This window comes from Mesoplodon densirostris, chromosome 2, assembly GCF_025265405.1.
Source record: "Mesoplodon densirostris isolate mMesDen1 chromosome 2, mMesDen1 primary haplotype, whole genome shotgun sequence".
NCBI lineage: Eukaryota > Metazoa > Chordata > Mammalia > Artiodactyla > Ziphiidae > Mesoplodon > Mesoplodon densirostris.
In genome coordinates this window covers 118,852,725-118,875,520 of record NC_082662.1, presented here as the reverse complement: position 1 = coordinate 118,875,520, position 22,796 = coordinate 118,852,725, and the positions used below count along the sequence as shown (strand labels likewise).

At 44.4% G+C, this 22,796-nt stretch overlaps 1 protein-coding gene and 1 long non-coding RNA gene across 3 annotated transcripts; one reads left to right on the top strand and one right to left on the bottom strand.

The window, feature by feature from the left end:
• Positions 1-2,671: 2,671 nt before the first annotated feature.
• Positions 2,672-4,167, bottom strand: DUSP23 (dual specificity phosphatase 23). Its single transcript, XM_060090793.1, has 3 exons — positions 4,111-4,167; positions 3,756-4,024; positions 2,672-3,123 (listed from the first exon to the last, which is right to left on the bottom strand). The coding sequence occupies exons 2-3, from the start codon at positions 4,020-4,022 to the stop codon at positions 2,938-2,940; spliced, it is 453 nt and encodes a 150-aa protein (XP_059946776.1). The 5' UTR covers positions 4,023-4,024; positions 4,111-4,167; the 3' UTR covers positions 2,672-2,937.
• LOC132484338 (uncharacterized) lies at positions 3,620-17,348 on the top strand. Of its 2 annotated transcripts, none has more exons than XR_009531169.1 (3): positions 3,620-3,908; positions 4,883-4,988; positions 14,761-17,348. It is a non-coding gene; the product is annotated as an uncharacterized LOC132484338 (long non-coding RNA). The 2 variants fall into 2 exon arrangements; XR_009531170.1 differs by having other exon boundaries at positions 3,621-3,852.
• The last annotated feature ends 5,448 nt before the right edge of the window (positions 17,349-22,796 follow it).

Here is a 22,796-nt window from a genome sequence, read left to right as displayed (position 1 = left end):
TCCACAGGTGAAATCCCCACGTACGCTCCCACCTCTACTCCCATAGCAAATGAAAGCCTATGGTCGCATGTGGCGCTTGTTGGTCTGATGAAGTGGTTTTCAACTGGGGCCGATTTTGTCCTCCCAGGGGACGTCTGGCAATGTCTGGGGACACTTTTGGTTGTCACATTTTTTGGGGGGGGGCATGCTACTGGCACCTAATGGGTAGATGTCACGGATCCTGCTAACTACCTTACAGAGCACAGAATGGCCCCCCACAGCAAAGAGTTACCCAGACCCTAGTGTCAGTAGTGATGGCGTTGAGCAAACCTGGTCTGATGCGATGTGGAGGTTCTTTGTCAATGGAAGTGGCTTGTTCCTCTCACCTGTCATCTCAGTGTGGGGTAGAATGGGGAAGGGTCACAGCTAGTCTGCAATCCCTCTTTGGTGGCCATATACAGAGGAGGGTGTGGTGCGAAGGCAAAAATTTGGGGGTGGGGTGGGAATGAGCCCAAAGAGAGACTCAGGCTAACCTCTCAAGGTAGATGGAAGGCCAAGGGCAGAGTTTTTCATTTCAAGTCAACTCTTATTTAAAAACCAATTTCCTTAAGCACATAATTGTACGTTTATTTCCCTGAGGAACTCTTGAGGCAGAGGAGACCTGCTGAAATTATGGGGATGGAGGCTGCACACAGGGTTTTAACGGGGTTAGAAAAAATTTTCCTCTCCTTTCAAAGAGGGTTGGGAGAAAGAGAAGGGCAGGTTCCTGTCCTGCAGGGCAGAGGATGTGGGGGGATGGAGTTAAGATAGGAACGGAGGGGCAGACAACGTGAGGAACGGTTGTGTGACCCCAGCGGGTTGGGATCGGAGACAGAACTCCGAGGTGCAGCTTCAAGCCTGCTTCTTCTCTCCCCCAACCCTGGTAATTGGAGGGAAGGGATCAAGGAAGTGGGCTGTTCATACCCTTCCTGCCCCACCACCTTCGCGTGTACACACAAACACGCACGCACACACACACACACACAATCAAAATACTCCTTTGGAAGATGCTCTGGTTTGCATCAGGAAACAGAATGGGTCATGCTGTTGTGGGAGGAGTGGGTGGGTGGGCAGGGCAGAGGGGACTTTGACGAGCAGAGGGTAAGGGCTTCAGTGCTTCCCCTCTTCTGCTACTTCTCACTCCTCTGTTTTAGACTGAATGCTTGGAACTGTAGGCTCTTCTCTTTGAGAGATGTCCTCACCTGGGTAAGCTGGGTGGAGACCAAGGGAACAGAATGAAGGAACTGATTATCCAGATTCGACACACAGAGGAAAGGAGGCAGGGGCGGCGAGGGCACTTTACAGTCTTTCTCTCACTGCTAGATTGGCAAGACTCTGGCTCATACTCCTTTTTTTTTCCTTTTGTGCGGTACACGGGCCTCTCACTGTTGTGGCCTCTCCCAATGCGGAGCACAGGCTCCGGACGCGCAGGCTCAATGGCCATGGCTCACAGGCCCAGCCGCTCCGCGGCATGTGGGATCTTCCCGGACCGGGGCACGAACCCGTGTCCCCTGCATCGGCAGGCGGACTCTCAACCACTGCGCCACCAGGGAAGCCCAGGCTCATACTCCTTTTGTCTAAGAGGGTTGGAGGGGGGTTGAGTTGGGTGGGCGGCAGAGGAAGGAAGATGTAGTGGAGTGGGTGGCCTGGAGCTGGTGGTGGCCTGGGCTAAAAAGGCTGGGGTCTGCAGGGGGGCCCTTGCCTCCTCCCTCCATGTCTCCATTGGATGTGGAATGCATGTCTGCCATGGTACCTATTCTATGTGGTTGGACTCTGTTGGGCTCCCCACCTCCAGCAGGCTGTGAATCATGTCCCCTTCAGCTGGAGGGCCTCTGCATCTAACAAAGCCTGGTATACAGGCACTCAGTACACATTTCATGATGAATTCCTACCTTATCCATCCCGGCCTGCCATTACAGAAGAGAGGACAGGAATTCAGGCAGGAGTTATATCAAAAAGAGTCCACCTGGCTAGTCTATCCCATTCATCCTCTCTCTCGAAGCTGCAGGTGTGGTGGTGGTGCTGGTAGGATGGCATCCAATGGGGAAGTGAAGGTAACATCTGAGAAACATGGCCAAGGTTCACAGCCTTGAATGTCTTCATTTAATCATCAAATATCCTCTGCATACCTGCCCAGAGAGGCTGGGTTCTGGCATTCCTCAGCCTCAGGCTGTGGGGCAGCATAATGGGCTGGAGGTCACAGGTGAGCGGAGCAGCCTGAGGCTGGGGAGAGGCACCCAGCCCCTGGGAGATGGAGACAGTGATTATCTGTGAGCACAGCATCCAGGCCTTCTCTGTCTTAAGAGGGCTAAAGGGATGACACACGTGGGGCATGCGGGCCTGGACTGAGGACACAGGGGTCCTCCTGGCCTGCGAGCATCAGAGACCTTGGGCTGCCAGGGATTTGTTTCCTTTTCATTGACCAGCTCCCCAGAAGACACATCAAGTATTATTAGAGAGCAGATACATAAGAGTTTCAGCATCTTTAAAAGGCTGAAAATATGTGCTGTAGTCTTAGCCCATACTTCCACTTTCCAGAAGTGTAACCTTGCGCCTTTCTGAGCCTTGGCCGCCTCATCCAAAGAAGGGATGGCCCTTCTGTCTTCCTTTATTATGGGGCTATTGTGAGGCGCAAAAAAAGTCGCAAAGTGTGGGAGCACTTTGTAAACTTAAAGTGCTATGCAGTGTGAGCTGGTTCTTTATTTATTCAAGGCAGTGGCAGAGGGACACCCCACATTGGTGCTTCTCCAGCCATCCTCCTACCAGGGCCTGCCTGCAGGGAAGGGCTACTTCTGTCTTTTGAGCCAGCCAAGCGAGCGCTGGAGGGCTTAGCACTTTTAGTTCACTTCCGCGTCTCTGGCCCCATCTAACACACAGGTCAGGGCCGCGGGGGGCCTGGCAGAAGAGTGCTGAGGTCCCTTATTTCCTTCGCTGGTAGAACTGGAAGACCGCCTTCTCTTGCTCATAGGTCTCGATGGAGCCGGGTCGAAGGCGCCGGATCTCAGCGATGGCGTCCCCTGCAGCCAGGCCCCGCTCCTTCACCAGGTAACAAGCCAGCATGGTACCCGTGCGGCCAAAGCCCAGGGCACAGTGCACTCCCACCGCCTGCGAAGGGGGAGCTGGGTGGGGAGGGGCTCAACGCCCTCCCAACACTCTCCTGACCCTCACTTGTAAAATACGGCCAGGTTTTAAAGATGTAGGACAATGAAGAATATAAATATCTGGTTAAGAATTTATTTTATATTGCTTATGTGTTGAAATGATATTTTGGAGTTACTGGGTTAAATTATATTATCAAGATGAATTTCTCCTGCTTCTTGTTGACCTTTTTAAAATGTGGCTCCATTACATTTGGACAGAACCTTGCTCTGGAGACTGCTCAATACCCCCTGACTTCAACCCCCATCTCTCCCAAGTCTGTTCACCCTTTCTCCTTCTCAACTCACAACATCAGCTGGTTCTTCGTTGCCTTTCCTCGAGCCCAATTCACACTGCAGGGCCTCTTCATACTCCTCCCCCTTGAACCCCCGCCCCCCCGCCCCGCCCCCCTTACCCCCGCCTCCGCCCCGCTTTGGCTTTCTGTTCTGGTTGCGATGGTCTCCTGGCCCCGCCGTCTTCCTCCAGTCTCTCTCCCGGAACCCAGCTAAGTTATTCCTGGCCCCGACCTCCCCAGCTCCGCTTGTCCCCGCTGACCCCTCCCAAGTCCCTCCCTCCCGGCGCTAACCCCGCCCACTGACCTCTCCCCGGGCGTTGGCCTCGTCGACAATCTTCACGAAGCGCTCGATCTGCTCTGGGCCCGGCGAGCAGAAGTCTGGGATACGCAGTCGGTGCAGGGTGAGGCCGGGGCAGCTGTCGCTGTGCGGGGGCCCGCGCTCCGTCAGTGACACCAGGTGCCGCACACCCTGGTCCAGCAGGAACTGGTAGTGGGCGGGGAGCCGGGGCAGGGCCAGCCCCGCCAGCCGGCCGGGGAGCACCCACGAGAAGTTGGGGGGCTGCACGCCCATGGCTGACGGAGGGCACAGAACAGCGGGTCACCGGGGGCGAGGCCGGCCCGTCCCGCACCGCCCCCGGGCCGGGTAACCTTCCACCTACCTAGCACTGGCGCCTCCTGGGGCCACGTGGTCTTCGGGACACATCCTGGGTGTCGTCCTGCTCCGCCTCAGGGGATTGGCCGAGCCGCCTGGGGGCGGGGCTAGAACACCCAATTCTTGGCTCCCAGTGACTGTCGGAGCGTTCTGGTCCGGCTCCAAGCAGAACACTCGTTGATTGGTTGGATAGTCAATAATGGGCGGGATTACTGCAGCCGTGTGCACGGGGATTGGTGGACCACGCAAACAGCCAAGACAGAACACCTAGAAGGAATTAAGAATTCTTTTCTGTGGATGAAGCAACCCGGGTCGAGCTCTGCTGCTCCCTGGCGGTCGGTGGGAGTTATTGCATCACTGGCCAACTGCCCCTGCTGCCCAAGGGCCTGGCCTTGTCTTAACTTTCTTCACAATGGATGCCCAAGGATTTAAGAGATGGCAAATCTACATACGCTTTGGGGGAGGAATCTTCTGTACAATAACTCTAAGTCATTATCAGTGACTTTTTGAACTCGTCCAGTAAGTGGGAATCGCCACTGTACAGGGGGACTATTCTTGTTTTTCCACTGCTGGAATTATTAAAAAAGAAAAACAAGGTTTCTGCCATCTGGTGCCCTGAAATCGTACCCGGGAGAGTAATTATGTAATAATAATAGCAATAACAACAACAATATAAGAATTAACAAATTGAGCATTTACTATGTGCCAGGTATTTTTCAAACTGATTTAATTGCCACAATAATCTTATGAGGTGGGTAATCTATTTAACTATTTTATAGATGAGAAAACTGAAGCTCTGGAGAGGTTCAGGAACTTGACCAAGAGATGACTGGTGGCGGGGGATTTGAAACCAAGCAGCCTGGCTCCAGAATCTTTAACAAAACGGTATTGTATTCTAAAGTTAAATAGAAGGTTACTGCCTCTTTACCTAACTATCCTCATGCCCCTCAGCTGGGTTAAACAGTTGCAGGATTTGTTAATTTTTCTTCATATTTCCCAATTCTCAGGTTCTGTGAGTCACCCTTCCCTGGGGAGGCTAGAGTTTCTCTGTGTCATTCATAGCAGGTGAGGAACTAGATCTGAATACAGTGTCATAACTGTGATCTGACTGGTTCATATCCTCATTTGAACAATGTGCTTCTAGTGATCACACTAATTATAATTATGAAAATAGTTAACCCTTATTGAATTTGCTTATGTACCAGGCCCTGTGCCAGGTGCTTTCTGGAAGAGCCACACTGGGAAGGTTTTTTTTTTTTTTTTTTTTTTTTCAGTACGTGGGCCTTTCACTGTTGTGGCCTCTCCTGTTGCAGAGCACAGGCTCCGGACGCGCAGGCCCAGTGGCCATGGCTCACGGGCCTAGCTGCTCCACGGCATGTGGGATCTTCCCGGACCGGGGCATGAACCCGTGTCCCCTGCATCGGCAGGTGGACTCTCAACCACTGTGCCACCAGGGAAGCCCCGGGAAGGTATTTTTATATCTCTTTTGCACATGAGTAATCTGAGGCTTAAAGAAGTTGGTTAACTTAGTCAAGCACACATAGCTAGTAAGTAGCTGGGCTGGTTGAGCCAAGGTCTCTCTCATTCCAAGCCCAGGGTACCTAGTCATGAAGATGTACTTCCCTCCTTCTGTCCCCATCTACCCCTGAAAAACACATTTGGTTCCAGCAAAATGAAAAGGAATTTTTCTTCCTCCAAAGATCAAAGCCTGCTCTGACCCTGTGGAACATGCACTTACCATTTACCCCGGCAACTCTGAAGCATCGCCTCTGCCTACTCCCCCCAGGTTCCAGGAGCTGCCAAATCTACCCTTTCCCTTTCTTCTGTACAATCACAGCCCTGATTAAGCCCTTCCTGTCTGCACTTCCATTTCCCACACAACTACCTATGACTCTTTCTAGCCCATCCCAATGTATTCCTATTGTGCCCTTCAGCCACCAGTCACCCCTTCTCCCCTCGCAGCAACTCCTCTCAATCCCTTGCTCAGGATTTCTGGCTGCACTGCCTCTGGAGACAAGACTCTAGCACTTGCTCCTTTCAGGTTGAACTTTTCTTAGTCCCTTTTCCTTGCTCTCTTTTCTTCGCTCCCTCACTCATAAGGGGAAAACTTCCCACATCTCTCTCCACTACCCTATACCCCTTCCTTGCCTCCTTGAGATCCAGCTCAAAGCCCATCTTCTTCAGAAAGAAGACATTTCTGGGGGGGAGACAGAGATTCCCGCGTGGGTCTCTGCAGAGGTTGGAAGTGCATCCATCAGCCCACCTGGGCTTCCTTTGTAGGAATTCCTCCCTCTTTACTGCTCTGCCTCTGGCTTCCAACAGGCCCCAGGTGAAGGGATCCCTGCCTTGGTCTGTGTCCCATTGTCAAGAATATTATTTAATTTTCTGTCTTGGGCCCAGGGGGCCTCACACTGAAAGAAAAACTCCTTTCTGATGGTTTCCTGGCTAGGATCCCTGCAACTAAACAATGTCAGCTGCCCGCACGTAGCCTCCAACCTCATGCAATACTGAGCTTCTTTTCCTTTCTCTTCTGTGTTACCTGACGTTCAGTAAGATTTAATCTCCATACTCCCATCTCATTTTATATAAATATGTGCTCCTAGGATAGCAGTTAGTTTATTGGATTGGGGTTATCTGTGTCAGAGCCAAGAAGGCATCATTCCATCTTCAGATTTCACACATCTAATACAGAGCCTGATACACAGTGCTCAAAATTGTTAAATGAATGAAAAAATAAGTAGAATGCATAGGCAAGACTGTGAAGGTACATTTCTGGGAGTGTAGGCGAGTCTCCAGGACTATGTGACAATGTGTGTTTATGTGTCTTTTTTTTTTCCACCAGCAAAGTGAGTTTATTCAGGAATAGTAGAGAATTGCAATTCGGGACAAGCAAACTATGGCAAACCATAAACAGGTTCTGGGAACAGAGGAGAGGGGCTTGCTTTTATAGAGGAAAGGAAGAATTGAGGAGGGCTGTGATGGTTCTTCATTGGCTGCAGCCGGTGTCAGCTTGTTGTTGATGGGCCGGAAGGAAATCTTTCTTCCTGCTGGGGTGTTTGTGTGTCTTTTTAATTGCATGAGTTTGAGGACTATTTGAGTGTGGTGTAGCACCTTCTTGAGATGTACTTTGTACATGTGTGTGCTTTTAAGGAGAGAATGACTGTGTCAGTATGATCCTGGCTAAGTCTAATTACTGTTTTGTAAAAAGGGAAAAATAAGCCTTGCTCTTTGCAGAGCCCTGCTCCTGTTGTGTGCATGTATTTGATCTTGTGTGTATGTAAGTGTGTTGAGGGAGATATTTTCCTGGAGAACAATCTGTTGACACTGACGGTGGGCTGAGTGATAAGCTTAATTTCCCTGACTTCAAGGAATTTACAACATGCTGAGGGGGATTTAGACTCAAAAGTAATTGTTGTCATAACATGTAATAAAGTACTAAATTACTCATCAAAGACAATCAGATGATATATATTGAAAAGTTAATTGTGCAGTAAAAATAATAAGCACAAGAGAAATCAGTGGGGGAAAGATAAGCTTGGGTTGGAACCACCAGAAAAGTCTTATGAGGACAGCTGTCTTCGTTCCCTTTTGTTCTCTGCCCATTGTGAAATACTAGAAATAACATTATTTGAAAGATCAACAGAACAGTTTTAGAGCATCCTAGCTCCCCCTTCCCCAGCTGATAAGACTGTTTTGACCTAATTCTCTTTGATGTTGAGGCCCCAGTTCCTTGAGGGCTTGATGCCAGTGGCAGTTGGAGGTGAAACCAGAGACAGAGATTCCTTTCTCCAAGTAGGTCCCTGTGTCCCACCAAGGCAGAGGATTGCTTGGGTTTGGGTTCCTGTGGCCCTTGGGCTGTAGTCAGAGCTCTCAGTGTCTTAAATGTTATGATCTTTTGTCTAAACACATTTCACACCTGGGACCCAATGATCTGGAAATTGAGTTACAGAAGGGATGGTGTGGTAGCCAACCTCAAAGACCATCTCATGTCTTTTCCACATTGATAGGGCTGGTTTAACAGCCCAGCTGCCATATTAGGAGGACACTCAAGGAGTCTAATGAGAGATCCATGTGGGGAGGCTTCATACCAATATCACGTACAAGAACTTGCTATTTTGGAAGTGGATCCTCTGGCCCCATCAAGACTTTAGATGACCTGCCCAACACCTTGACAATAACCTCACAGATTCCCTGAGCCAGAATCACCCAGCTAATCCTCCCTTGAATTTCTTACCCACAGAAACTATGAGATAATAAATATTGATTATTTTAAGCCATCAAATTTCGGGGTAATTTCTTATGCAGCAAATAGGAAACCAATACAGATGGGAATATTCAGATAAAAGGAAAGAAGAGAAATAATTTCTAATAAACTTAAGAAGCGAAATAAAATCAAGTTTATTTTTCAAAGTAAAAGTTATACTATAAGCAGTTGTAGTCTAAGTGTGCCTGTGTGTTTTTGGGGGATAGGGTGTTGAGATAGGTCAGTGCAAATTTTCCACATCTGGAGAACCATGCTGTGTAGAAGAACCAAGCAGAATAGTTTGGGTGTGGGTTTTGGGTGTTAATGGTGTGGGAGGTATGGAGGTTTTATGTGGTATTTGTGTAGTTAGGGACAATATAAAAATTATTTAATAACTGACCATGGCACAGGAGGCAAGCAATCAGAATGGACCCTCTACCAATCAGCACCATTGCCTACAAACAAATGGTGATGCTATCCTGCTGTCTACTGGATGCACATTGGTGTCAAGTGTAGAGGCTTTGACATGATCTGGGGTGTGGTCAGCTTCCCTTGGACATTTTAATATACGTCTTTCCACAAGATGGCACTGAAAGCCTGATAGCTTTTCCTTGTTTCGCTTGCTCTTTCTTTTTTCTTTTGTATTTGTGATTTGTATACTGTTACAGAACATACCATGACTGATAGCTCACAATTTACTAGTTGATTTCTTGTACTTCTGACAATTCTATCACCTTCATGGCATTTAATATTATGTTTTTTCTTTAGACCATTCCAGGGGCACATTGAGACTTCCCGTTGGGATGTTAGGGGGGTGGTGCCTTATACTGGAAGCTATGATTAGGGGAGCTGGAGCTGGAGATGGACTTGGGGGCTTTGGTTTCAGTTAGGTAAGAGACACCTTTGCGATGAGAACAGTTTTGATGAACTATCTCACTTCTAACATTCATGCTGCTACAAACTTTGCTTTGCCTTGGATCCGAAAGGAAGAAATTACTGAAAATCTTGGCATTGCAATTTTCACTGCATAATTGTAAAAATTGGAAAGGACCTCAGAGATCTTCGGGTTTAACCTCTCCATTTCTGGGTGAGGAAACTCACCTCATTGAGTTACTCAGTTGGTCCAGACTGACTCAATCCACACTATCAAATGTCACTGGGTCACTGAACTGTGTGACCTGGACCAAGTTACTTTAAATTTCTAGGTATCCGTTTCAGATGTCTATAGTGATATAGATTATTAAGGATTATTGATATGGTTAAATAAGCTAGGAATATGTAAAGTGTGTAGCAAAGTGCTGGCACGTAATTGGTGCTCACAAATGGAAGCTACTTCTGCTATCACCATCATCATAGGATGATTTAGAGCCAGATGGGAATAAATGAAGAAATTACACTTATGCTGATATATCTCTAATGTGAAGTATTATCATAGGATGCTGTGGTTAGTGGAATTTTTTTTTCACATCTTTATTGGAGTATAATTGCTTCACAATGTTGTGTTAGTTTCTGCTGTACAACAAAATGAACCAGCTATATGTATACATATATCCCCATGTTCCCTCCCTCTTGAGCCTCCCTCCCACCCTCCCTATTCACCCCTGTAGGTCGTCACAAAGTATCAAGCTGATCTCCCTGTGCTATGCAGCCACTTCCCACTAGCCATCCATTTTACATTTGGTAGTGTGTATATGTCAATTCTACTCTCTCACTTCATCCCAGCTTCCCCTTCCCCTCCTGTGTCCTCAAGTGCATTCTCTACATCTGCATCTTTATTCCTGCCCCGCCACTAAGTTCATCAGTACCGTTTTTTTAGATTCCACATATGTGCATTAGTATACGGTATTTGTTTTTCTCTTTCTGACTTACTTCACTCTTAGTGGAATTCTAAGATGGGCCCAAATGACCTATACCCTTCGATGAGAGGCTATCACTCCCATGATTATGTCATGTTACACGGCAAAAGGGGGCCACTCAGTAAGGTGGCCCTGGGAGCGGAGAGTGATTCCCAGTTGACAGCTACTAAGAAAGCAGAAGCGTCAGTCCTACAACTGCAAGGAAGTGAATTCTGCCAAATGAATGAGCTTGGAGGAGGACCTGGGGCCTCCGATGAGAGTTGCAGCCTAGCTGGCATCTTCATTTCAGCCTGATGAGACCCTGAGCAGAGGATCCAGCTAACCTGTAACTGGACTTCTGACCTACAGAACTGTGAGATAGTAAATGGGTATTTTTGTAGCCACTAAGTTTGTGGCAATTGGTTACACAGTAATACACAGTAATAAAAAACTAATACAGATGCCTTATTTACTTGCTTTATTTTCTTATTTTTAATATGCTGGTTGCAATACTAGAGCTTTGAGCTTTCTAAAAGGCGGTCTTATTTCTTGTCTCTTTTCCCCTTTAAGTCTTCCAGTCTTCAAAACTCTAGACCACACAGGTCCGTTTTCCAGGGCAGATGCAACAAATACAGTGAATCCATGGAGCGCAGGAATTGTCACTATCTCATCCCCTCTAGGCACCTCCCCAACCTCCTGGCTTATCCTCCAACCACCTTTAGACCAGTGCTTCTCAAAGTGTGATCCACAGTTGAGCGGCATCGCATCACCTGGGAGCTTGTGAGAAATGCAGAATCTCAGACCCCATCCCAGACCTGTGGGATCCCAGGTGGTTCACATGCACACCTATGCCTGAGAAGTCCTGCTGTAAAAACTTTGTCCTGCAGCTCTGTTTTCCCTTTGCTGGACAGACATTGGTAGCACCTAAAACACAGCCTGATCACAAGAGGTGATGCCTGATATCTCCAGGTGTCTTTGGCTGAGCAGGGCTGTAGGCAGAGGAGCACAGTGAGAAGCCTCAAAGAGACTTAACTGGCCTGGGTAAAAGCCTGAGGTCAATTACAAACACCCAACTGTCCCTGGTTGGAACAATCTACTGCTTTACCTACTGGTTAGGAAGTTATCCAAGAAAAATATGCTTACATGTACGTTGTGAATTTCCTGTTTTTGTTCCGAGAAAGGGCTTGGCTCCCAGATTTCCTTTCTGGAGGAACTCTTGAAACATCACTTTCCACTCTCTCCACCTTTAAAGTACGTTCCAACCATGACTGAAATTACCTGATTTATCATCCTTCAATTTAAGTGTGCCAGCCTCCCTCCAGTTTTGGGAAGAGGAGAAGGAGCCATTGGACCACCTCCCATCACATCCTCTCAACCCCCCAACAGAAATTCCTCCCACCCAGATTCCATCCTTCTGCAATCTCCTTAGGACCCATCACCTCCGTGGCTCTGTGGACTGGCCCCCATTATTCCTGCCATTACACGTTTCCCCTCTGTGCAGTTACGGTGCCTTTCATAGAACACAGACCTTACTTTCCCAGCTCTTCCTATTGCCTTCAAGAAAAAAAAATCCCAACATTTGTAGACTGGCATAAAAAGCCCTCCAGGCTGAGGCCTCTTGCTTCTCTCTTCAGCTTCATCTTACCTCATTCCTCTGCAACAATGTGTGTCTCCATCACACAAAGCAAAGAGTAGAGCCCTCTCTCATGCCTTTGCACATGCTATTCCCTTTACCTGTCCTGTTCTTACCTTTACCCTGCAGCAACTCCTCACCTCCCTCAAGATTCAGTTTGGAACACAGCACTCTCTCTAGGAAGCCTTTCCTGTGCCCTTACAATTTATGTTTTGTATCGTGCTTCTGTAGCATCTCTATGAAAACATTTATTACATCATATAATGAAAATATTTGAAAGCATTTATTGCTTTATTATACAAATATCATATTTTTATTTTAAAAGCATTAACATATATACACACAAAAAGAAAAAAAATGATTACCTATTACCTATTTATATTAGTGTTCAAAGAAGACACTCTATGTTCTTCAAGTATGAAGGGAAGTGATATAAGAAATTAGAGGCTTACACACCTGTTAGATGGACTGTTGTAGCAAAGGTCCCAGGGGATTTTAGCCTATGACATCTAAGTGACAGACTCTCAAAGACCTTGCCTGGAAGCCACTCCACTATAAAGCTCAAGAACTTCTAGAAAATTCCCACCAATTATCTCAGTCTGTAGCACTAATGTGGGGAATCCCAAGGCTGTTCTGAACCTCTCATCTGCTTATGCATTTGTTATCTCTGGAAAAAAATGGCTTCTCTGTTTTGGAAATATTGTTCCCCACATCTCCTCTGTGGTACAGAGGTCTTAATAATGAGGGGCATTGATGCTAAGTTTACAACAGACAATTCACCTAAAGATAACTACATTTGGGTGCACCACCTTTCATACGTATTTGTGTGTGTGTGTGTGTGTGTATAAGTGAATAATATATAATTCACTTAATATATAATTAATATGTATTATATTAATTAATTAATATTAATTATATAATTAATAAATATAATTATTATTTTATATTATTATTCACTTAATATATATAATACATAATTCACAATAATATATAATTCACAGTAATATATAATTCACTGTGCTTCCCTGGTGGCGCAGTGGTTGAGAGTCCTCCTGCCGATGCAGGGGACACGGGTTCGTGCCCCGGTCCGGGAAGATCCCACACGCTGTGGAGCGGCTGGGCCTGTGAGCCATGGCCACTGGGCCTGTGAGTCCGGAGGCTGTGCTCCGCAACGGGAGAGGCCACAACAGTGAGAGGCCCGTGTACTGAAAAAAAAAAATTAAATAAAATTAAATTAAATAAAATTAATTAATTTATATTAATTAATTTTATATTAATATATAATAATAATATAAAACTCTCTCTTTACTATGTGCTATCTTTATACCTATATACATTTCTCCCCTCTGGCTCCTTGAAGCTCCTTGTTTCTCTACTTTTTAGAGCAAGGATTCCCAGCACTGGTTTGATGACACACTGGAGTGTCTTCATTTATCTCAGGGGGTGCCTTGAAATTCACAAAGCAAGATTAATTTAAATTCATTTTCATTTAAAAAAGTAAACAGACATTATATAGTAATTACAGGTACAAGTGTGTGTTGAAATCAAACTAATAAATGCTTGCCTTAGAGAGACATCAAGAAGATGGGAGTGGGGTTGGAAGGGACCAGAAAGGTGGTTTAGTTAGACTCTTTCTGAAAAATCCCCTCTAATACTTCCAGGTTGGTATTTCCCCCAAATTAATCATGTTTCTCAAATTGGAAGTCAGGGCTAAAGCTCCCCGTATGCAGGTCTATATTCTGTGCCTACCATGGAAACTGGCATGTGGTAGATCCTCAGGAAACAGATTTTGATTGACTGTGTGTCCTCAGGACATAGTGTTGGAGGCTGAGGAGGGTGCACGTCTCATAAGGGTTCCAACTCTGTGGGATTGGAGGCCGTGAGATATCTTCAGAGATAGTGGTCTGGGTACCAATCCCATTCAAGTTTCAGGAGAATGTAGATGCCCAGACAGGAAAGGATAAAAGAACCTAGGCTGAGATTCACTGGCCTTATATGACTGGCCAGAAGCTTCTATAATTGCCTTTCTTTTAAGAGCTTGTGCGAATCATCAGAAAGATAGATCAACTAACATCATGCATGTATAAATGTCAGTGACTTGGTGCTGAAGGTACAGTCCCAAGGTCCTAGATACAGGAAGGAATTTTGAGCTCTGCATGAACCAGATTCTTTGAAGCAATAGAGTTGATGGTGGGTTCAAATCCCGACTCATCCAGTTAAAGCTATATGACCCCGAATAAATTGCTTTACACCTCAGTGCCCTCCTCTACAAAGAGATAGTCATAACACCTACCTCATAGAGTTGTGAGGATTAAATGAGTTAATCCATGTAAAGTGCTTTGAACAACGCTTGGCACAGCGAGAGATCAATAAACGTTGGCTCTTGTTGTCATCGTCGTCACAGTAGGCTCTATGTGCTTATCAGGACTAATTGGTAGTAGGTGTTTCAATTGGAGACTAAAAAGGATATCCATTCCTCTCTGCCCTCAGCTTGGAATGCTTTAGTGACCCCATCTGGTCCCAAAGAATAGGCTCAAGAATTCCTCCCGCTGTGCCCTAGATTGGGGTAGGAACATCATTTGCAGTGCTAGGACTGGAAACTTAGGCAGAGGGTTAAATAGTGTAACAAGCCAACAAGCAAACAAATGAAACAGAACAGAAAACCACCACATGCAAATAAAAGTCTCAGTGAATCCTCTTGTCACACTTTGATGGGATATTCTGCTTCATGGGGGAAAAATAGAGCAAACATATCTGGATTCTTAGAATCACAATTGGTAACAAGGGAAGAATGTGTCTTTTAGCACAGAGTATTATGGCCTATCAATCCTTGAAGGCAAGGAATCATTAATCAAGAGAGTTTCAAAATGTGTTCGTCATTACCCACTACTATTATTTTTTTTGCGGTACGCGGGCCTCTCACTGTTATGGCCTCTCCCGTTGCAGAGCACAGGCTCCGGACGCGCAGGCTCAGTGGCCATGGCTCACGGGCCCAGCCATTCCGCGGCATGTGGGATCTTCCTGGACCACAGCACGAACCCGTGTCCCTTGCATCGGCAGGCGGACTCTCAACCACTGCGCCACGAGGGAAGCCCTACCCACTACTATTGATGAAAAATCCCAACCTCTTCTGGAGAAAATGATTGATGGGAAGAGAACTTTTGAGGCCATTAAAACACGTTCCTGATTCTCTTTATTTTAGTAAAAAACTAAATATACCTATATCCCCTCAGATGAGAAAGACAAGTCAAGTTTCATGTCTGATCTAAGGAAAATTCAAATACTGGGTTTGAAATGCCAATAATTCTATTCAATTTCTTTTCTCTTGTGCAAACACTGAGGAATATACACTATGTGATTATTCTGATGTTCACACAGTTGTTTAAGATCAGAAAATTTTCAGATACATATATAATTTATTTCTGGGATTGCTTATAAACCATAATAGAAACAAGATTAATCAGTGAGCTTTATTTATTTGAAATTCATGACACTCTAAAGACCGTCTTTGGGCAGAAATATATTTGATTCACAAGAATGTGGAAAGATGGTGGGAAGAAATTTCTTTTAGTGGTTAGCTTTGTTTTATAGTATTTTGATCTCCAAGGATATAGTAGTCTTAGCCTTTCTGGTCCTTTTGTTTCCAAAACTCTGTGCCTCTTCCATTCAGTTAAACAAATATATACCAGATATGCCTAGGTAAACAAAATATACTGGGCTATACACTTGAATGAAGATACAGAGAAAAACCCCAAACTTACATTTTAGTGCTGTAGAAGATTGTTATAACCATGACCCCAATGAGTCATACCTACCAGTATCCACACCCTTATACATTCTTCTGTCACATTGACATTGGGCTCAGCCACGTGACTTGCTTTGGCCAATGGACATAAACAAATGTGATGGAGGCAGAGATTTGATAAGCACTTGCACATTGAGGCTTGTCCTCCTAGAACCCTGAGACCACCATGCAATGAAGAAGCCCAGCATTAAATACTATGTGGTAGGAGAGGCCAGTTAAGTCCAATAATCAAGGGCAACCCTCCCAGCTGAGTGCAGTTGCATCAGTGACGCAAGACATGACCAGCAGAAGAATGATCCAGCTAACATGGAATAGTGATAATCATGAGGTCAAGTAAGTTTTGGAAGAGTTTGCTACCGAGATGGAAAACTGATATAAAAATTGATATGCAGAAGTGGCACGTTGCTGTATTAAAAACCTAAACTATGTAGCATTGGCTTTGGGACTGAGGGTCTGGCAGAGGTTATAGGGACAGCAATTAGAGTGCTGGTGGAGACCAGAACACCTGAGAGGAAACTGTTACTGGAGGCTGATAAAGGGCACCCCATAGTATATAATAGTGACACAACTGGCAACACTGTTACCTCCAGTAATTGGAAGACAGAGAATGTACTTAATCAAGTTGTGGGTGTGGCTTAAGATTTCCACTTAGAATGCTGAGGGGGTCAATTAACTTTTTAAAAGTTATATATAATAGAATATGAGGAGAGAGAAACTAAAGAACTGCTCCATTTGTAAGCAGAATTTAAAGTACATATGGAGGGTCCAGGATATGCTGAGCTGGGAACTAAAACCATTTCACATTTCCAGTCTCTTCAACCTGCAAAAAATTCTCAAAGTAAGAAATGACCTCAGGATACAGATCAAATCAAGAGTGTGGCTATAAGACTCTGTGAAGACCACAGTAAGATTTTACATGGTGTCTACCAGACTCTCTTAGCTAGATAAAAGGGCTTCCAAGAATCTTAAGGGCATTTTTCCCGTAGCACCTTGACATGCTGAGCAAAGTAGAGGCCCATCTTAAAAATAATTGTTAGTATAGCTTTTGTCTAATGAAATGAACTATAACCTGGTGTGTGGAAAGTCCACAAAGTTTATAAAGGAACTGGGCCAGTTTAGACCAAAGCATGCAGGAAGCAAGCTGAGAAAGTTACTCAGCTGCAAACAAAGGCTATTTCTTATTGAAAAAGAAGACCGCTTCAGAGGGCAGAGCTAACCACTTCCAGCGAATAAAACTAGGCTCTAGCAAAGAACCATTTCCCATACTCAGAGTAGGAGGCTCTGCAACATTTGTCTGGCTGGATTTCAGAATTGCTATGGACCAGTGGCTGCTATGTGGCTCCCTGTTCCTCCCCCTTATAAATGGCAGTGCCTATTGGGTATTCCATTCTCACAGTTGTATGCTGGGTATGTGTAGAGCAGATAAGTTGTTTTTTCTGTCCATGAGTCCCTGAATGGTGAGAAACCACACCTGAGAAGCTACATGAGGAATTGCCCTTGAGGAGCCTCAACCACATCTGGACCTGAGCCAGATCAGGAGATCCTGGACTTGTAGTTTGATGCCATGATTGGATGAGCTCTTGATAGTTTCAAATAAGAGGGATGTGAATCACTAGGTCCAGGGAGAAGACTGTGGTACCTTGTTATAGTAATAACCCTCAATATATTATGCCCTATGGTATCCATGCCCCTGGCTATACAATGACTCTATGCTTGGCTATAAGACTTGCTTTGGGGCCTCCCTGGTGGCGCAAGTGGTTGAGAGTCCGCCTGCCGATGCAGGGGATACGGGTTCGTGCCCCGGTCTGGGAGGATCCCATATGCCGCGGAGCGGCTGGGCCCGTGAGCCATGGCCGCTGAGCCTGCGCGTCCGGAGCCTGCGCGTCCGGAGCCTGTGCTCCGCAACGGGGGAGGCCACAACAGTGAGAGGCCCGCATACCGCAAAAAAAAAAAAAAGACTTGCTTTGGTCAATGGGACATCAGCACATGTGATGCAAGTAGAGGCTTGAAAAGTGCTTTTGCACTGGGCCTTGTCCTCTTGGAAGCTGCCCTGAGATCACCATGCTGTGAAGAAGTCTGATGAAAGACCACATGCAGAGAGTGGCCCTGTCACCTCAAATTGTCCCAATTTAACCCTGTACCCAACCAATCCATCAGCTAAATATGGCTTCATCAGTGGGCCCAGGCAAGACTAATAAAGAATGGTCCCAATATTCGTAGAATCATGTGATACAATAAATTGTTGTTTTAAGCCACTAATTTGGGGATTTTTTTTTTTTTTTTTGGTATGCGGGCCTCTCACTGTTGTGGCCTTTCCCATTGCAGAGCACAGGCTTCAGATGCACAGGCTCAGCGGCCATGGCTCACGGGCCCAGCTGCTCTGCGGCATGTGGGATCTTCCCGGACTGGGGCACGAACCCGTGTCCCCTGCATCAGCAGGCAGACTCTCAAACACTGCGCCACCAGGGAAGCCCCAAGGGATGGTTTATTATGCAGCAATAGATGGCCAGTACAGGTGTCTGTTACTAAGCATCCAGTTATATCTAGTAAATTGTAGAAAGGGAGGATGACATTGTATTACATGGATTTCTGAAAGTTATTGATGCTCTCTTGATAGCTTTGTGTACAACTTGAAGAACTGATGATGGAATGAAGATAATGTGTTATAGATATGTAACACATTATCTTCTCACCTGTATGTAAAGATGCTGAATAATGGATGAAGTCCTTGATGAACATGTGGTAGAATAGAGAAATGAGATTGGGTTCTGAAACAGGGAGATTTGGTGCAATTGCAGTTCTAAAACTGAACTTTGGGCAAGTTACCTAACTTCTCAGAGTCTTTGTTTCTGTACCTGTGGAATAGGATTATATTGTCTATTTTATGCTATTACTATCAGGATTAACTGAGATAATATGTATAAAAATATGCTATGCAATGCCTGGCACATGGTAGGTATTCATTATATGTTGATTCCTTTCTACTTGAGTTCACTCTGTTCACCATGCAGCATTTCACTGAGGAATTCACTGGGACCTTGGCCTTGGGATCATGGAACAGCAACTCCAGGGTTAGGAAAACTGGGAAAATTGGGTCTATGATTGCAGGGTTAGGGATCTGTAAGCCAACTCCAGTGATAGGACAGAATTTCTGAATTGATCTGTCTTCAGGGTTCTTTCATATGTGCTTTCATTGATTTTTGTAACACATTGTGCACTGGCTCAGTCTCTGGAATACTCTTCCTCTCTCACTTGTCAAAATAATCTGTTCTTACTCCCATTTCCCAGGATTCTGCTGAAGTACCTCTTTGTCTTACAAATTGCTCTTAAAATATGAATTCCATCCAGAAGTAGAGTCAGTAACCTGTCTCTGACATAACCCAAGACATACAAAGGAAGATATGCTTTTTGTGAGAAAATGATGATCTTGCTTTTGGGTCAAGGATGTTGTCAACCCAGGCAAAGGCAATGTTTCATCACTCAGATGGTAATGGTCTCAAAAAATGAAGAAGAGAACCCAGTTGGGCGCTACATTTAGGACATTTCTAAAACAAGGTACCAGGGCCTCCCTGGTGGCGCAAGTGGTTGAGAGTCCGCCTGCCGATGCAGGGGATACAGGTTCGTGCCCCGGTCTGGGAGGATCCCATATGCCGCGGAGCGGCTGGGCCCGTGAGCCATGGCCGCTGAGCCTGCGCGTCCGGAGCCTGTGCTCCGCAACGGGGGAGGCCACAACAGTGAGAGGCCCGCATACCGCAAAAAAAATAAAAAATAAAAAATAAAACAAGGTACCAGAGGAACTCTTGGGCAATTGGAAGGGCACCACAACTACTAGTGAGTTGCCTACTTCAGTCTAGTACCCATTTGATCCTGCTGGCCTCCAGGATAGTTTGTGATAGCAAGAAATGATCACTATGGTACACTGGGAAAAAAAAGTTAGTTAACCTCGAAACATAAAATGGTGGAAGAAGAAAAAAGGTAGAAGCTCTTTCAGGATGGGGAATGAGAATAGTCCTTAGGTGACTATTCCCTACAGTCCCTTTGAGAAGGGAATTCATCTATTACAAAGGTCCTCAAAATATTCATGATACATGGGAGACTGGGGGTGGGTGGGTGGATACATTATCAACAACCTATTTCTTCCCATTTTTATTTTTTTTTTTCCTGATCCACTTGCTGATTTTCAGGCTGATCTTGGGTTATAAGTCTTTGGTTTCCTTTTGTTGGTTTTGTCTTTGAATTTCCATTTGTTGAGCAACTTTAATGCATCAGACGCTGTGCTAGGTACTTAATATGTATTTTTCTATATGGTCGTCCCAACTACCCTACAATGGAGATACTGTTTTCCCTACTTTATAAATGATTTGACTTGGAAAGGTTTGAAGGCAGTTCTGCCTGATTGTGAGGATTTTGTTCATTCACTGCACCATGGTGGTGGTGGGTAGGGCAGCTGCAAGGTCTTTAACTCAAGAATGATTGCACTAATCTTTGGGAGAGCAAGTCTCTTCACCATTTAGATTCTGGTTATACTTCCTCATGTAGTACTTACTTACAAAGTGGTTTCTGAAGACTTTTCACTACCAGAACTGCTCAAATTCTGCTGTGATTGGGAGCTAATTTGTTTACTCTCATTAATTTTATCTGGTTGAAGTCTTCCTTCCCCTGCTTTTTAAAAAAAGACAGTATTTCTCTATCAAATCATAAAGCAGTTATTTTGGTGGGCTTTTCATATAAATGTTGTGCTCGTTTTGTCTTTCATAAATTATAGTTCTGGATTTTTTTCTGACTAATATTTTCTATGAAGAACAGGTTGGGCTTAGGTAAAATATTCCATCATTAACCATGCTATCATGTGTTGGAAAAATCTTCAAGAATAGATTTAAGATGGCTTATAAATGTAATTGATCTTGTTTTGGTCTTTGTCCATAAAAACTAGTAATGGACTGGTGTATCAGTCACGGCTTGTAAGGAAAGAGATGTCCATACAAACTGAATAACTAAAGAGAAGTTGAGAAAGGAACTATATACAAAGGTATGGGCAAGGTTGAGGAAAACCTACAAAGGTTGGTATAGTACCTTGGAAACATTGCAACTCACAAGCCTGAATGATCAAAGGAAGTGAGGGCTTACTGGAATTTGAAGAGTACAGCTATATGGAGAGGGGTGCCTGACATTAGGTATAGCCTTTGTTTAGGGAATGAAACCAACCCATGGTGGCCAGGCAGGGAAGAAACTAGGGGGACAGATAGTCTAACCTTTCTATCTTCTTATCCTCTCATCTCCTGCTAATGCCTCTCATTGACTGAACTCCTCTAGAAGTGAGAGGGAAAGGGAGCTTGTTGATGCCGCCCATACAGTTCAGCCTTCTGGCAGCACAGAGCAGTAGGGAGAAGTGTGGAGAGGGGATGGAGAAGGCCAAACAGAAGACATTCAACACAGCTGGGATGCAAGATCTGATAACTAATGTTCGTGTTCAACCTGAACTTTCGACCACAGCAAATAGTCATGAGAAGAGTCTCCTAAAAGATCAGATAATAATTTCAGTCTTTAAAAAATGAGACTGTGTTCTGCTTCTGCTTCTTCCAACCTTTCTTTTTAATTTGTTTCTTAATGATTTGAAACAATTTGTGCATGTTCTAGCTGCATATACCCCTATTATGAAAAGTATAAAAGTAACTATTCTCTATGCTGGTGATATAATTTTATTGTCACTAACCAGAAATGGCCTCTCTATCTTATTGGAAAACAGAGTGGCTTGAATTCAACTTTTCTAAATCCCAAATCATCACTTTTGGCAGATAGTATATTCAATCTAAATGCCTTATATCTAATGTTTGTATATCGCCAGCCAACTTTCTCAGCTACTTAAGGGTCATTTTGCAACCATTTTTCTCCAGTGGTCTCACTAGAAAATTATGCTACTTAAAAGTAGATATTTCTCGACTGCATTACTGATATTTGTTTCTGGGGCCCAGGAGATTGGCGAAATCTATTTTGAAATTGTTTTCAGATACAAGGTGTAGCATCCATGCCTGTTCAGTAAATTCTGGTTGAATGAAAGAGTGAGGTAATTAACTTTGTAACTTTGATTTTTATCTTTCTTTCCCACTGTTTTTAGGAAACAGTTTTTAGAAAACATCTTGAGGAAAATTTTAGTCCTGCTGGTAGATCCTTCACTGAAAATCCCCACATGGAGGTTGGGGTAGCCAGCTATTTGGGTCTTGGTTAGGAGTCTTCATTTACTTTAAAGGAAGTGAAATATCTCCTGCCCTGTTGATTGTTAAGGTGTATGGGACTCTCCTTCACTAGCATTACAGATTTCATGCAGCTCATACTCTTGTCAAATGTTAAAATTTGGACATTTCTGTTGCCCAATGCCTACCAAGAGCTTAATTAGATGGGTGAGCAGTTCTGATAGACAGCTAAAGAATATACAGTTCTTTCATTATTCTAGATCAACACTGTCCAATAGAACTTTCTGCAATGATGGAAATGTTCTATCATTGTGCTGTACAATGTAATAGTCACTAGCCATGTGTGGCTATTAAAATTTAAAATACAGCTGTCAAGACTGAAGAATGTCATTTAAAAATTTTAATTTAATTTGAATTAATTTAAATTTAAAATCAACTATACCTTGGGAATTCCCTGGCAGTCCACTGGTTAGGACTCTGTGTGCTTTCACTGCTGAGGGTGTGGGTTCAATCCCCGGTTGGGGAACTAAGTTCCTGCAAACGTGCGGTGTGGCCAAAATAAATAAATAAATAAATAAATAAATAAATAAAAGAAAATAAACTATACTTCGATTTAAGAAAGTATCCTAAGGGGAACAACATAAAATTAAAACTGAAAAAAAAAAAGAATTTACAATGTGCCAGGCTCTGCTCTATCTCAATTAATCCTCATAATAATCCTCTTAAAGAAGTACTACAATCAGCATTTACAAATAATTTGTTTTTCATTAATCATGGCTAAAATTGACAAGAGTAAAATTACACCAAATGTTTTGAGTAACTGATTTCAGAAATGATTTTAGCACTTCTTAAACGCTTTGCTGCTCAGTTTTTGCTTTCTTTCTATTTCAACTTCCAGATGTATTTTTTGAGAAAATCAAAAAATTCAAAATAAACTTAATGACCCACTAAAATAAATAAATAAATAAATAATTCAATCTATTTAT